The 14,804-nt window shown below is 33.9% G+C and overlaps 1 protein-coding gene across 1 annotated transcript in view; it reads right to left on the bottom strand.

Annotated features, from left to right (window-relative positions):
* Positions 1-14,804, bottom strand: part of FSIP2 (fibrous sheath interacting protein 2) — a 79,901-nt gene that overhangs the window by 14,277 nt on the left and 50,820 nt on the right. The window contains exons 15-18 of the mRNA XM_040972007.1: positions 8,737-14,674; positions 5,124-8,643; positions 2,631-3,128; positions 1,486-1,583 (exon numbers count right to left, since the gene is read on the bottom strand). Of these exons, the coding sequence (XP_040827941.1) occupies positions 1,486-1,583; positions 2,631-3,128; positions 5,124-8,643; positions 8,737-14,674 (10,054 nt within the window). The remainder of the gene's footprint in view (positions 1-1,485; positions 1,584-2,630; positions 3,129-5,123; positions 8,644-8,736; positions 14,675-14,804) is intronic.

The following is a 14,804-nucleotide window of genomic DNA, read 5'->3' as shown; positions in this document are numbered from 1 at the left end:
ATTAGTCAAATATGTAATTTGAGTTAAAGAATTTCAAAAAAATATTTCTTGGTCATGAGACAGAAAGAGTTTGGGAAATACTCATAGCTGGAGTCTGCAGTACCACTGCTGGTAACATTTATTTCGTTAATTCTCATGTTATTTTGATATTAATACGGTGAGAATAGATTTAATGCACTTCATAGTTACAATCCTAAGATACGTGTTATTTTCCCTTCCTTCTTCTCTCCTATTCTCTCCTTTTCTATTTCTTTCAATGTTTTTCTTTCTTTCATGCCTGACTTCCTTCTTTCCTCCCTTCTCTATACCTCTCTTCATCTATTTCTTCTTCTCTCCTTCTCTCTTCTCCTTCTCTCCTTCTCTCTCCTCCCTCCCTTCCTTCCTTCCTTCCTTCCTTCCTTCCTTCCTTCCTTCCTTCCTTCCTTCCTTCTATCCAAAATACTAAAAATGAGTTTTATTCTGTTGGGGAAAGAATTTGGGACTTGAGCTTATTGGACTTAAATGTGCTGTGGTTTGCTGGGAGAAGCTGAATAAGAATGAGGAAATATATGAAGAATGGTTTATCATTTTAAATGTAGCTTCTTATTGAATGTTCCTTTTGTTCCTGTATATATACTTGATTGCTTTGTAGACATTTTGTATGATTATATTATAAAAATAAGGTAAATATTTTGATAGTTTATAATCAGTTTTCAGTCTTATTCCATCATGAGAAAATAAGGGCTGAAACTTATCTAAATGTATATATTTGAGCATTTTCTATACTCCCTTCTTATTTCATTGATACAATCATTAGAGAGATACCTGAATTTAATACACAGTCCATACACTGATCCTCCAGTCATCAGAATTTATTCTGTTTCCTCTCATATACGGTTATTCATCTTTGAAAGCTCATGTCAACCTCTATTGATTTCTATAATTCATCTCTGTATGCTCCAACTTAAATTTCTCCCTCTTTTTTTGTATTCTTCTTGTTTACCATAACAGTTTTTAATAGATAATTGTAAGGGTGACAGTTCAAATATTTTGAAAAATTTGTAAAGTTTTGTAAAGTTGACTAAAATATGTTTAAGGAAAAATTTGGCTACTTGCCTACAGATCAGATAGCTATATAGTAAAAAGCCATCTCTCTTAACAGGGTCAAGCTGGAATTGTTTTGTGTTAGTAATGCATATCATATCGTTAATTCAATGTCTATCCCTCAAGTTAAAAATATACAAGACATAATTGATCTAAGATATTGATGCACTAGAAAGAAGGTCTAAAACAATTATGAAGAGGCCAGGAAACTAGAAATGGTGAAACTTAATAATCAGAGGCTTAGAAATTATCTACAGTGTAGAAGCAGGGGAGACAATAAAAAATGAGGGAAGATTGAAATTTAACATTTGCTCAATGTTGTTTTACCATAGGCACCATCTGTCCCGTAAGCCTTACCGTCATGTCAGATTTCTCTATCGGTATTAACTTATTTTCATATACCTGATAGTTGAAATGAGATCTTCTTGGTTGTAAGAAGAAGAACTCATAATTCTATGTAGTAAGAAATGTGGTGGTTCAGGAACAATAACCCTTTCTTCCTTCTGGAAAGAAAAATGTAAACAGTGCATTCCATCAAATAAAGTATGATATGCACTTTCTCATCTATGGGCATATACAACTATTTTTAAATAGCTCAGTACTTATGTACTAAATTATAATATTGAACTTTAAAACAAATTTTAAGTATTCACTTAAAAGAATTGTTGAATATGATTTTCCATTCCTCACTTAAGAAAAAAATAAGATCATATTTTGTTGAGATATAAAGGAATGACAGAGATACAACCCTCATCAACTCAGAAGCATGCCAGGATCAATCATGCTAACACAAATTCAAATATATTTGTTGGTAGGTCATTTGTACTTTTAAGTAAAATTATGTCTTTCTTTTAGCATCAAATGGATAATCAAGAGAACCCTGATTTATTAGTAATTCTAAATTATGTATTCAACAAAATCATATGTATGATACAAAATTTTGGACAAGGATGAAGTTAAAGAATCACTGAGGACTAGATAATCATGTGAAGCTCTAAAAGCAGCCCCCAAAATTGTTTACCGTAAGGACAATGCTTAACAGATGATTTTAAGGATGAAGTTTAACATATTTTGATAATTAGTGAAATTTTTAAGTTGGCTAAAATCTGTTTAAGGAAAAAATTGGCTATTTTTTTGCACAGAAGTCAAATCAAGACAATCTAATTTAATATGCATTTTTTTTTCTTTCTTCCTGCAATGTTAGCTAGCCTTCAGGTTCTTTCCCACTGATATGAGGTTTTTCACATAAACATTTACAATGAGAATTTGCAAACCAGCATACAAAAAGGAGTGAATCAGCTGTTTTCCATTATTAGTTTGCATTTCTCTTAGCTAATTTCCTTTTTGTTTTTCCTTTGCATTTCTAGTTAAGCTAAATTTCTTCCCATTCTCTGCTTTCCCTTTAACTGAGTTTTATACTTTCTACTATATCACCAGGCTGAGGAGCTGAATGAATACATTGTAGTATTTCCTGCCTAATCAAGTAATATTCTTGAGCAAGATTTTTGAGTATGACTTTATCACTGATAGTCACATTTCTCACTTACCTTACTTTGTAATTTTTTCTCCCTAGGAGCGTTTGCTGCAGTCAAGATTTTTGTTGTGGCCACGTCAAGGTCACCAATAGCTTTTTTAACTTGTCTCTCATTGGAGTCTGTTCTCAGAGTTGAGATGGCTTCAGCATTTTCTATATTTGCACTGTATGTAGGATGACAGCATTTGCTGAGTGCTAAAAGCCTTTTCAGGCTACCTGCGCTTACTGCACTCTTTGGAGTAACAGCTTTGCTTGTTGTCGTCTTCATGGCGTCTTTGAGTTGAAGTTCACATAGTTCATGTGTGCATTCTTGTTGTCCAACAACCTCTCCTAAAACAATTTCATCTTCATCAGAAATGGTTTCTTCTAAGTTAGTTTCTGAATCTCCATGCTCAATATCGTGAGCCACTAAACGAGTGATAAGATCTCTTCTGCAGTGGACATCTTTCAATAGCTCTACCTTGGTTATATCAGGCTTTCTTATACTCTGAAATGAATTTCTACAAACAGGCTGAAACAAAAGGAACAGCAAATATTAAAAACAAATGCTTCTGGGCCCAGTGCAGTAGCCTGGTGGCTAAATTTTTGCCAAATTCTCCACTTCCCATCCAGCTTCCTGCTTGTGGCCTGGGAAAGCAGTAAAGAATGGTACAAAGCCTCAACTTGTGACCCTGCACCTGTGTGAGAGAGACTCAGAATAAACTCCTGGCTCCTGGCTTCTGGTTGGCTCAGCTCCAGCTATCCAGCCACTTTGGGAGTGAACCAGAAGGCACAAGATCTCTCTCTGTCTCTCCTTCTCTCTACATATCTGCCTTTCCAATAGAAATAAGTAGAATCTTTAAAAAAATCAAACAAAAAGCAAATGCTTTAATCACTTTTCCTGTAGTATTCTTATTATACAGTTATTGAATTACAATTTTAGTTTCAATTTAAGTAGTGTCTTCAGATGTCACTTATTGGTATATATATGTAATATTTTAAATAGATGAAAACATGAATATTTCTTGCCATATAAATTTTATTTAAACTGAATTCATATTATCCTATCTTACACCAAAAAGCAGAGGAAGGTCTAAACATTTTTTCTTAATTATTTTTTTTTTTGCAAAATAGCTGAATTAACTTCTATTTTAGTTGTTTATCCTGAAATTTTTGTGACAGAAGATATGTCCATTTATTTTTTTAAATCCTTGGTACATATCATAAACACATATAATTATACACAGGTCTATAATAAAAAGAAGGGAAGATATTGGCTACCTTGATTTGTAAAGATTATGAGTAGATAAAATTATTCTTTGGATTTTTACCTCTTATCCTTTCCACTACAGATCTTTTCAAGGTATTTTTCAATATATTTTAAAACATTCATTTCTACTTTTATTGTTAAAGAAATTGCAAATATAGCTGGGCAGAATTTTTCCATCCCCATTTGGCTACAACAGTCATACCTGAGCCGATCAGAAACCAGCAGTTTCTTTTAAAACTCTCATGTGGCTTCAGGGTCCCAAGGACTTGGGCCATCTTCCATTGCTTTTCCAGCCTACAAGCAGAGAGCTGGATGGGAAGTGGAGCAGCTGGGAAATGAACCAGCACCCATTATGAGATGCCAGCACTTGCAGGCAGAGGACTAGTCAGTTGATCCATAACATTGGTCCCACACTGAAATTTCTATAACTGCATCATTTTTTAAACAGCATGACTTTTCCTATCATTAAAAAAACAAGCATCTATTATGGAGTAAATACTCCTAATACTTTTTGTGAGTTATAAGTGACATAAGTAAGCTGAGCTGGTAAGAAGTGGTAATACTTGTTACAGATAATTCTCTAATTAGATAAAAGGTGATTTGAGATAATGTTATTATAATCCATTAAACAATTTTCAATTCCAGCAAATCACTTACTTGAGTTTATTTTACTTAAAGTACCATTGTGAGTGAAAACCGTTAGGTTTAATGCTACTGTAATGATGAGTCTGTATGAAAGAGATCAGCATCTCTTCCGAAAACTCTGGATCAATTAAGACTCAAGGCACCCCAGACCATGATAATCTCAATGTTTGAATTTGCTAAAAGAAACAGAAGTAACCTGGAGTCTTAAATTGGATGATTGAAAGTATCTTAGATGGCTATTTATTCTGACACTCTATTAAATGACCCCTTGGATTCCTTTAAATATCCAGTGGACAGTAAAAGGGATCAGAAAATTCTTTTGATTTTTTATACCACAATAATTTCAGAAATCTGGTGTTACTGGTAGGGACATGCCTTTATATTCCTAAAGAATTATAGGTCAAATTTATTCCTTAGGAAGATTAACTAGGGACCTTAAGCAGAAACTCTAATATGCAAAATCCAAGTAAACTGTATGATTGAATCAGTGGCCCAATGCAATAAATTCACCCATTGGTATGAGAAGGAGCAGTAAAAATGCATTCTAATGTTTCTATTTGAAAAATGAAATCACAGATTAATACAATTTTCTGTCATTGCCTTTGCACTTACCTCCAATGGTTTTACATCCAGACGTCCTATCATATTCAGTGAGATGCGTCTTTCTTTTTTTCTGTTTCCTAAAGCACAGGAGTCTAAGGAGCAGTAACTTCTCCCACTTAGTGATGCTTTTCTCAGTTCTGCAATGCTATGTCCAGTTCTTCTTAGGCACTCCATCTTGATTTTCTCAAGTGGTTGTGTTTTTACAGAAATGACAGCTAAGTGTTCTGAAATAATATTTGGATCTACTTTGATTGGCTTTCTACCAACATGTGGAATTATTTTAATTGGAAATTCCTCTTCATATGCATCATGATCTGACTCTTCTCTGTCTGAGTCAGGTGTCACTTTAATAACATGTTCTTGTGCCTTTTCAACAATCCTTTTAAGGTCTAGATCTCCAAAGAGATCAGATTCTGCACTTTTCTTGCTATCTGTACCTAATGGGGAATTTAAAACCTCTTCAATAATTAAACTAGCCACTTTGTCAGGGAGTAATGTTTTTGTATCTTTTATATCATTAATTTCTTTGTTGGTTCCAGAATATTGCAAGACATCACTGTAAACAGAGTTAACAACCTGGGAAACCATTTCTGTATTTTCTGCATTTGAAAGGGTGTTTTCAGGATTAGCAGCTACAAGACTAATATTACTTCTGGAAATTTCAGCAGTTACAGATTTTGTCAATTGAGAGGCAATTTTATTTAATTCAGGCTGTGATGCATTGCTTGTGTCTTTGCTTGAAGCATTTGGTGGCCTTACTAGTTTAGCCGACAACAAGGCCAGTATTTCCTCTAAAAATTTGCCGTCTAACACAGAAAATGCTTGAGATGAAGCTTTGTCTTGGAACTTAAATTCTTCAGTAATTTTCATTACTTTTTCCATAATTTTGACAGCTTCCAGAGCTAATTCTGTATTTGATACTTCTTCCTCTCCTTGAGGTTGAAATTCAGAATTGGAAATTTCTTTCACCATTAAAAACCCAATTATATCAGAGACAACCTTGCTGTTACCCAGTAAGTCTTTAAGTATAGAAGTATAAGAACCAGAGTGCTTTAAAATGTTGGTACAAACAGCATTAACTATTTTTTCAATGCCTGCATTTTCCGCTGGAGATACAGTAGATGATTCCTTGGCTGGCAGTACAAGTTTAATCTTACTTTTGGAGATAAATTCTTGTACTGAATTTAAGATTTTTGAGATTATTCTCTGCATTTCAGTTTCTAGAGGTTTTGTTTTTTCTTTCTGAACATTTGGAAGCACTGATAAAATCTTTGATAAAAATTTTACAGCAACTTCTTCTATAATGGTGTAAGACATTTTATGAGCATTTGGTGGTTGCGGTGGTGGGATATCAGTAGGTTGGATAACATCTTTAAGAATATTTTCAACAATACTATCAACATCTGCATATTGATATGGACTTAGCTCTCCACAAAAATACTTCTGCAGTTGATTGCCCGTTATTTCTTTTATAACTAAGTCAGCTATAGTTTCTGAAAGGATTCTGCATCCATTGGCCACACAATTTTGTATAATCTCTTGTGATCCAAACTGTGGCAAAAGATTATCATATATAGACTGAACTACTAACTGAATGATCTCTTCATCATTGGAATGTAACGATTCTACATATTGAATAGTCATGTCTTCATTTTTGGAGATCCCCATTGCAACTATACTTACTAACTTCATTTGAAGGAAATCCAATTCCATGAATGAATCACCCTCAGTAGCTTGTATTTTGGGGCTGTTATTGGATATTGTTGAGAAAATTTTGGATAAGAGAGCAGAAATCACATCATCTAAAAATTTATAGGGCAACATTATGGTATATGGTGATGACGTTTGACATTCCTTATTGGCTGTTTGGGTCACCTTTTGGACCTTTTTATAAACATCTCTTGATTCTAGAGGCCGGCATTCTGAAACTGGAACATCACAAGAAAACATGTTAAGCTGGTGCTGAAAAATTTCATTTATTACTGCACTAGTCAGCTTTTTGGCTAAATTTTCCCCATTAGAATTTATATTCTTACAGATAGAGTCTTGAGATCTATATTCCTTCAAAATGTTGCAAATAGATGAATGAACAACTTTATTGACCATTGTTTTATCGACTGAGAGCATTTCACTGAGCAAAGGCGCTTTAGCTGAAGAAAGTTGTTTATGCATATGTGGCATTTTTCCCACAGGTTTAGTTTTGATGCTGGGTAATGCTTCATCTTTACTTGATTCTTTGTAACTGGAAGGTACTTTAGGAACTGAAGAGATTTCATGTGCAGGTGGGAGAAATTGATTTTTTGTATCTGGCCTAAATACCTTAATGTGAGAATCTGAAAACTCTTTTAAAAGTGAATCAATAAGTTTCATAGCTGTGTCATAGAGTTCAGTTTGATCATCATCATCATCATCATGTAGGTTTGAATATTTATCACATGTTTGTGCTTCTGGTGAGGAGGAAAATACCAGTTTGTTAACCATTTCAATGACAACATCTTCTAAAAATGTAGCTGGAAAGACTTTAGGTTTACTGTTTGGTAAGTCCTGAGGATGATCTGGCTCACTGGATTCACTGCTTATCTCTTTCTCTCTTAATATCTGTTTCTTGGTCTCTCTCTTTTTTTCTTTCTCTGTATCTTTTTCTTTTTCCATTTCTTTCTCCTTTTTGCTTTCAGTTCCTTTCTCCTTCTCTCTCTCTTTCTGTTCCTTTTCTTTCCTTCTGGAAGGGATATTTTTGTTAACTGAAGCCGATAAATCTTTTGTTATAAGTGATGGTGTGGAGTCTTTGTTAAAGTCCTTTATTACATTCAATATTCTATCACCCTGGGAGGTCTTGCTGTGTCTGTATTTTGAAAAATGGGCTGATTCTTGAGAAGGTACTTCAAAAACATCATCATAGATGTTTTCTATGATGTTTTCGACATATTCATCATCTGAATGTTGTTCCTCATCCATATCTATTTGAGCTGAAGAGTCTCTCCTCTTCTCATTGCATGACCTTTGGGTTTTTTCCAAAGTTTTATCTGTGATAGTCCCTACATCTCTTTGCTTGGATTTCAAACAAAATAAATGAAAGGGCTTGTCATCTTTTTCAAATGAACTTTCTCCTGTACTCTCGATCTTTTTTTCAATTTCTATTTCAGTATCTGGCTCAAGCACTTCCTTCTTACATTCTGTATCAACAGATGAAGCTAAAATATGTCTGTGTGATTCATCCTCTAACGCCTTCTCAACTTTTGGAGATGATATGCTTTTCTCAATTCCACTTCTTTTAAGTGTCTCATTCAACTCTGACTCCTCAATATCTTTATGTTTCATATTGATAGTTGAAATAATTTTTGATGTATTGTCACTGTGCTTTTGCATAGAAATTCTCAATCTATTTTCACCCTCTCTCTTTTTATTTGCCACACATTCAGCTGACTTTGATCTCAAGTTAATCATATTGGCTTTCAAAACGGCAGTTACAGTGTTAGGTACTGGTTTTTGGATATCAATTTTTCTCATGGATGTATTCTTCGTTTTGACACTTTTTGTTTTATTCATTCTGTTTACTTGCAAAGTGTCCATTGTGGTTTTGTGATCTGAGCTTACAGAACTGTGTTTGGATGATTTTTCTGGCACAATAAGTTGGTTCCAACTTAAACACCTAGTTATTTGAGTAGTTTTTGGTGGTATTTTTTGAACCCTTTGGGTGATGTTTTCCGGATTTAGAAATGAAAAGAAAGTGGAAGACCAATCCCCTGAAAAAAGTGGTTGAATCTTAAATGCAGATATTGCCTTCTGGGCTAAAGTGGCAATCACTTCCACAACAAAATTATTGTTATCATTTTTAGGTATCTCATCAGATGAATATTTTCCAATGAACTGATCATATACAAAATTGGATATTTTATCAACTGCTTCTTTATCAATTGGTGGAAAAGGAAATATTTCTTCAGCATGGGGTAAAATTTTAATTTCATTCTTTGTAAATTCCCCTATCAAAGAGTTTGCAAACTTGATAGCCAAGCCCACAATATCAGGTTCTGACCTTTCTTTTTTCTTGGGATCTTCAATGACAGTTGGGACAGCACAAAATTTGTGCACAAGGTTAACAATTACATCTTCCAAAAATGTAGCTGAATATAGAGCAGGCTGCGCCTTTTCTTTACCAGATTTAGCAAGTACAGTTACATGATCAGGTAAGTCACTGGAAGATGATTCCTCATCATGTAAAAATGGTTTTAGATGATGATCCATTATTGCCTTCAGAATGAAACTGGCTATTTTACTGAGAAATGAGCCTTGTTTTTTGTCTTTGTCTGTATGTACTTCAGCTTGAAATTCAGAGTTTTTCAAAATATTACTACATATGGTGTCAGCAAAATTTTCAATAGCTTCTAATTGTATGCTTTCTGCATTCTCCTCTGCGGTGGCAAGTCGGATCTCATGTTCAGAAATTTCTTTTATAATTTCATCAGTCAGTTTTGAAGCTGCATCCACTGACTCATAATCTGATAAAACCTCTTCCTCTTTAAGTTCATTTTCTGTATTGGATGAAGGGAAGATATGCACCAAAAGTTTGTAAACCATATCTTCTAATAGAGAATGAGGCAGCACTGTAATGCATGATGGCAAGGCATAGCTATCTTTCATGATGATATTGAGCACATTTCTAATGATATTATCAGCTCGAAGTGAAGAATAGGAAGCTGACAGTAATTCTCCTGAAACTAATGACTGTACCTGATAATCATAAATTTCTTCCAGTAGCAAGTTATATATTTTCTTTCCAAAGGAATCAGTATCACTTTGAATAACCCTATATACTTGAATCAGAGATTTATATTCATCTAATATTTTTTCATAAATTATGTTTACTGTGTTTTGAACCATTTCTTTGTATCCTTCTGAAAAATATAAATTTTCATCAATGCTGTCTGCAACCAAAATCTCTGATGTGGTAAACTCCAGAACAATTGATTTGACTAAAGCAGTAACGATGTCAGTAATTCTGGCTTTTGCTCTGTCTAGGTTTTCAGCAGCTGAGACATTATTTGTGAATGCATAAAGGATTTTGCACAGAAGTTCAGAAATTACTTCTTCAAAAAAGACAGCAGAGTTCACAATGAGAGATAATTTTCTATGTTTAGGATTTAGTTCTTTCTGTTTATAAGTTCTATCAACCGGAGCTGAAAGGAGAGTTTTATCTCCAGTTAAAAATGACTGGAGATGATGGTTGAAAATTTCTTTTATTATAAGGCTTGCTATCTTTGACACAGGTATGTTACTTTTGCCCTTTTTACCTTTTGTAAGAGACTGGTACAAATTTGAGTAAGAAAGATCAGCATAAATGGAATCAATCATGGACTGCACATCTTTTTCTGAAAACATGTTTTGTTTTTCATTACCATGTTTTATAATACATATTGCATGCTTTGAAATTATTGACATTATTTCATTTATCAATTTTATAACTGTATTGTTTAAGTCTGATTGACAAGCATCTAAATCTTGTAAACTAGAGTCAAATGGACTCATCTGGGATATAAGCTGAGTGACTATTTTTTCCAAATGAGTATATGGTAACATGGTAGTATATATTGTTGAAGACTTTCCTCGCAATAGTGATTTACTAATAGCATGCTGAACTCTCTTAATCAAAACATTTGCATTGAGTTGGGAATATGACTTGCTAGGCAGATTTTCAATAATATCAGGATGAATTTGGAAGTCAAAAATTTCAGCGAGGATGACTTTAGTTATCTTTGCAGCCAATGTTATTGTGTCATATAGAAAATCTTCACCAGGCATTGTTCTCATTTCATATTCTTGTAAAACTTTGCTGTACACTGTGTCAATAATTTTTTTTACTACATCTTTCTCCACTGGAGGTAAATACAGTCGTCCTTCAGCACTATCTATAATACTAATTTTGGATTTTGAAAATTCATCTATTATCAAGTGAATAAGTTCTTCAACTTTATCGAACAGTTCATCTTCAGAGTGTCTTTCTAATTTTGTTTGTACAATGCCTATTGCCCTGTGGAATATTTTACTTAAGACTCCACAGACAATGTCTTCTAAAAATTCTGAGGAATAAGCATTAACATAAAATAATTGCCTTTGCTCATCGTCAAAATTTGTGTATGATGAAGAAGATAATGATTTTCCATCCAAAAATGGATGAAGATGTTTCTGACAGACATATTTAATGATAAAACCTGCAATTCTATCAATAAGAGCATCATTACTGCTTGAAATATTTTGCTTGGCTAACTCTTGAGAGCCAGAGTTTTGTGAAATATTGTCAAGTACTGAATTAACAAGATGCTGCACATCATCTTCTGAATAAGCAAACTTGGTTTCTTCTTCATCTTTTGAAAATCGAATTTCATGCTGGCAAATTTTCATTCTAATATCATTGATAAGGTTAGAAGCAATTTCATTGAAATTCACTTCTGATGCATCTTTTGGAGATTCTCTGTTTAAAACCATGTTAGATGCACAAGGAAACAGTCTACACAGTAGCACTCTGATCATGTCTTCTAAAAATGTGTATGGCAGCAAGGTGTTGTATGACGATGAAGTCTCGCTTGGTTTGGTAGGCTTGCTAATATTACTAATGACATCGTGATCAATAGTGTCTGTCATTGGGATGGGATGGGAAGAAGCTGACAAATCCCCAGAAAAGAATGGTTGAAGAAGGGAATCTGAAATATTTGCTACAACCAAATTGGCAATATTTTCCACCAAGACTTCACTATCTTTAAGCTCTTTTTCAGTGTCAGCACCTAAGCCAAGCTGCTTTAAAACATTTCCATAAACGGAGGTGACAAGTTCATCCACAGTATCTCTATTGATGGATGGGAAAGACTGTTCTCTGTAGTCACGCAGAGTGTGACTTTTGTTCTCGTCCAGATGGTTACTTATTAAGTTAACTATTTTCTGTGTCATTTCATCTAAGTCAACTTCAGTGCTATGCTTTGGGCTGAAAATTTTTGATAAAAGTCTGGTAACAATATTTCTTACAATTGTATCAGGGTGAGTATTAAAGTGTTGTTGCTTCTGGGGTCTGTGTGACTCTATGGCTTCACTGAGAATCTGTTTAACCATGTCAGATACAGAATCGAGTGGAGATCCTGGACGGGGTAAAATCTCTCCACCCAAAAACTGCTGAAGATGATTGTCAATGATCTCTTGGATAATAAAACTGGTAATTCTGTCCACCACAGCTGGGTTTCGGCTGATTATGCCTCTCTTTATTGAGTCAAGAGATTCAGAAATTTGCAAAATATTACTGTAAATGGAATTGACCATTGTTTCAAGGTTTTTTCCTTGGCACAGATACTGATTATCACATACAGTAAATCCAATTTTATGTTTTGAAATGGCTGATATAACCTTGTTTATTATGCATCTGGACATTTCATTAAAATCTGAACTCATTAAATAATTTTTTCCCATGGAGGAAGCCTTACTCAGGGCAGGAAAGAGCTGAAATAAAAGTCTCTTGATGGCATCTTCTAAAAATGACTGTGATAACATAGTGCTATATGTTGTTGAAGACCCAGGTTGGCAAATAAACTTTCTTAGATTGTTTTGAAGTTTCTGAAGTATAATGTCTGCTTTGAGAGAGTAGTATGAATGAAATGGGAGCTTTGCCCTGAAGTTGGATGGCAATTGGTAATCTAAAATCTCTAATAATATGTCATTAGTTATTTGTTCTACTACTGAGGTATTGTCATACATTGTATTATTACCACAGGTTATTTTCAATTCATATTGGTGTAGAACATCATAATAAATGGAGTCAACAATCTTCTTAACAATTTCTTTTTGCACAGGTGGGAAACATAGCTTTTCTTCAGCATTCCGTAGAACAGTAACTTGTGCATTATTTAACTCACTCACTATAATGTTGATGAATAATGTATTTGTTTCATTGAGTTGAGCCTCAGTGATACTTTTGTATTTGCTCCACAAAGTGGTAGAGAGATTAAAAAACAATTCTGAAATTATTTCCTCCAAAAATGTGGCTGAAAAGACACCAATGTTCATATCTCGGTGTAGCCTGTTGGTGAACGCGATTGCCTTCATTTCTTTTGCCTCTTGCCTTTTAAGAAAAGATGATTTGACTGTATATTGCTTGCTCAATGGTTCTTTTGCTTTGGAACAAATTGAAATGGGGTTTTCCAGGGATTTAGTCATATAATTACCATCATCACTCATGAATCCCAAAGAACTATTGCTTTGTCCTTGTCCTAAATCTGTTAATTCTGGTTTTGGTGATTTTGTGAAACTATACTGTGTTTCTCTTGTTCTACAGTTCAACTGCTTGTTTGTAAAAGGCAGATTGTCAGAAGCTTGTTGTAAGCTTTGGGATAGTTTGTCCATCAAGGATTTAACCAATCTATGGGAAATAGCAGTAAGCATGGTGTCTGACGACAACGAATTTTGATCCATTTCTGTCAGATTTTCTGAAAGATCTAACAGGGAATCTTGTTGAGATTGCTCACAACTTATTTTTTCCTTAAAAAAATCAAATTCACCATCTTCTAAACTTTGAAGTATTCTTGAAAGCTGACTTTCTTTTGTTGATGTTTCATCAGAAGAAGAACCACTATCAAGAAAAACAGTGCTAGTGCATTTTTCCAAAAGTGTTCTAATAAGTTTCTCACAGACAACATTGAGAAGAAAGACTAACTTTGGAGATAATCCCAGGTTACCTCTACTTTGGATGTCACTTTGATTGCTTTGATTATGTGTGGAAGAGCAAAATGCTTGTGCTAATTTACCAGGGTCCATAGCTCCATATGGGCATTCATCTGGCATAAATAAATCTAAAACAATATCAAAAACTTTACTGACTACTTCTTTGGATTCTTGAGTTGTTAGACTACCAGCTAGGTGGTCTAACTTTTGTGCAAGATAATTTAATTTATTTTTTTGAATGAGCTGGTCAACTTGGTGGGTTGATGATTCAGAATCTATGGAGTCTATCAGTCTTTCTACCGTATTTGTTTTGCTGCAAGTAGACATACTATTGCTTCTAAGTGAGGAAAGTGATTGGTTTGTTCCACTGCTTTCAAAGTGATGATTTATTCCTATTTCTTTGGATAGAACATGAATCACTCCTATTAAGAGGTCTTGAAAAAGATTGTCAAAGTCAGCAGAAGCTACTCCTGAACAGTAAATATATTTTGTTTTTATGGAAATAACTTGTTGTGCAATGTCAGCTTCTATAATGTTACCATTAAAAAGGATTTCAATAACTATTTCAGAAATGCTTAAAGCAAGTTCTCCAATAGAAATTGACCTGCTCCCAAATATCTGAGAATGAATTGAAATAATCTTGTTGAGCGCTGCATCTTGCATTTCCCATATTTTCTCTTTCTCTTTATCCTTTTTAGTGTCACCAGAAATGCTGGAAGCTAGATGGTAAATTACTGACTTGGTGAGATGTTCACAAAATTGATGAATTGAAGAATGACGATATATGCTTCTTTGAGGCTGTTTCTGTTCATATTTTTTCAATGATAGTGTAGAAACAATAGACACCATCTCCTCTGTGGAAACTTTAAAAAAAAAGGAAAATTTTTAGCATTCATTAAGGGAAATTTGTAAAATTCAATATAATTTATTCAATATAAAAATTCAATATAAGTTATTATTTACTTATGTGTTTCTGCTTTTAGTGCATTTCCA

This window comes from Ochotona curzoniae, unplaced genomic scaffold, assembly GCF_017591425.1.
Source record: "Ochotona curzoniae isolate NIBS_2020 unplaced genomic scaffold, NIBS_Ocur_1.0 contig_2210, whole genome shotgun sequence".
Taxonomy (NCBI): Eukaryota; Metazoa; Chordata; class Mammalia; order Lagomorpha; family Ochotonidae; genus Ochotona; species Ochotona curzoniae.
The sequence above is the reverse complement of the archived record's forward strand: the minus strand, read 5'-3'. Positions and strand labels throughout refer to the sequence as shown.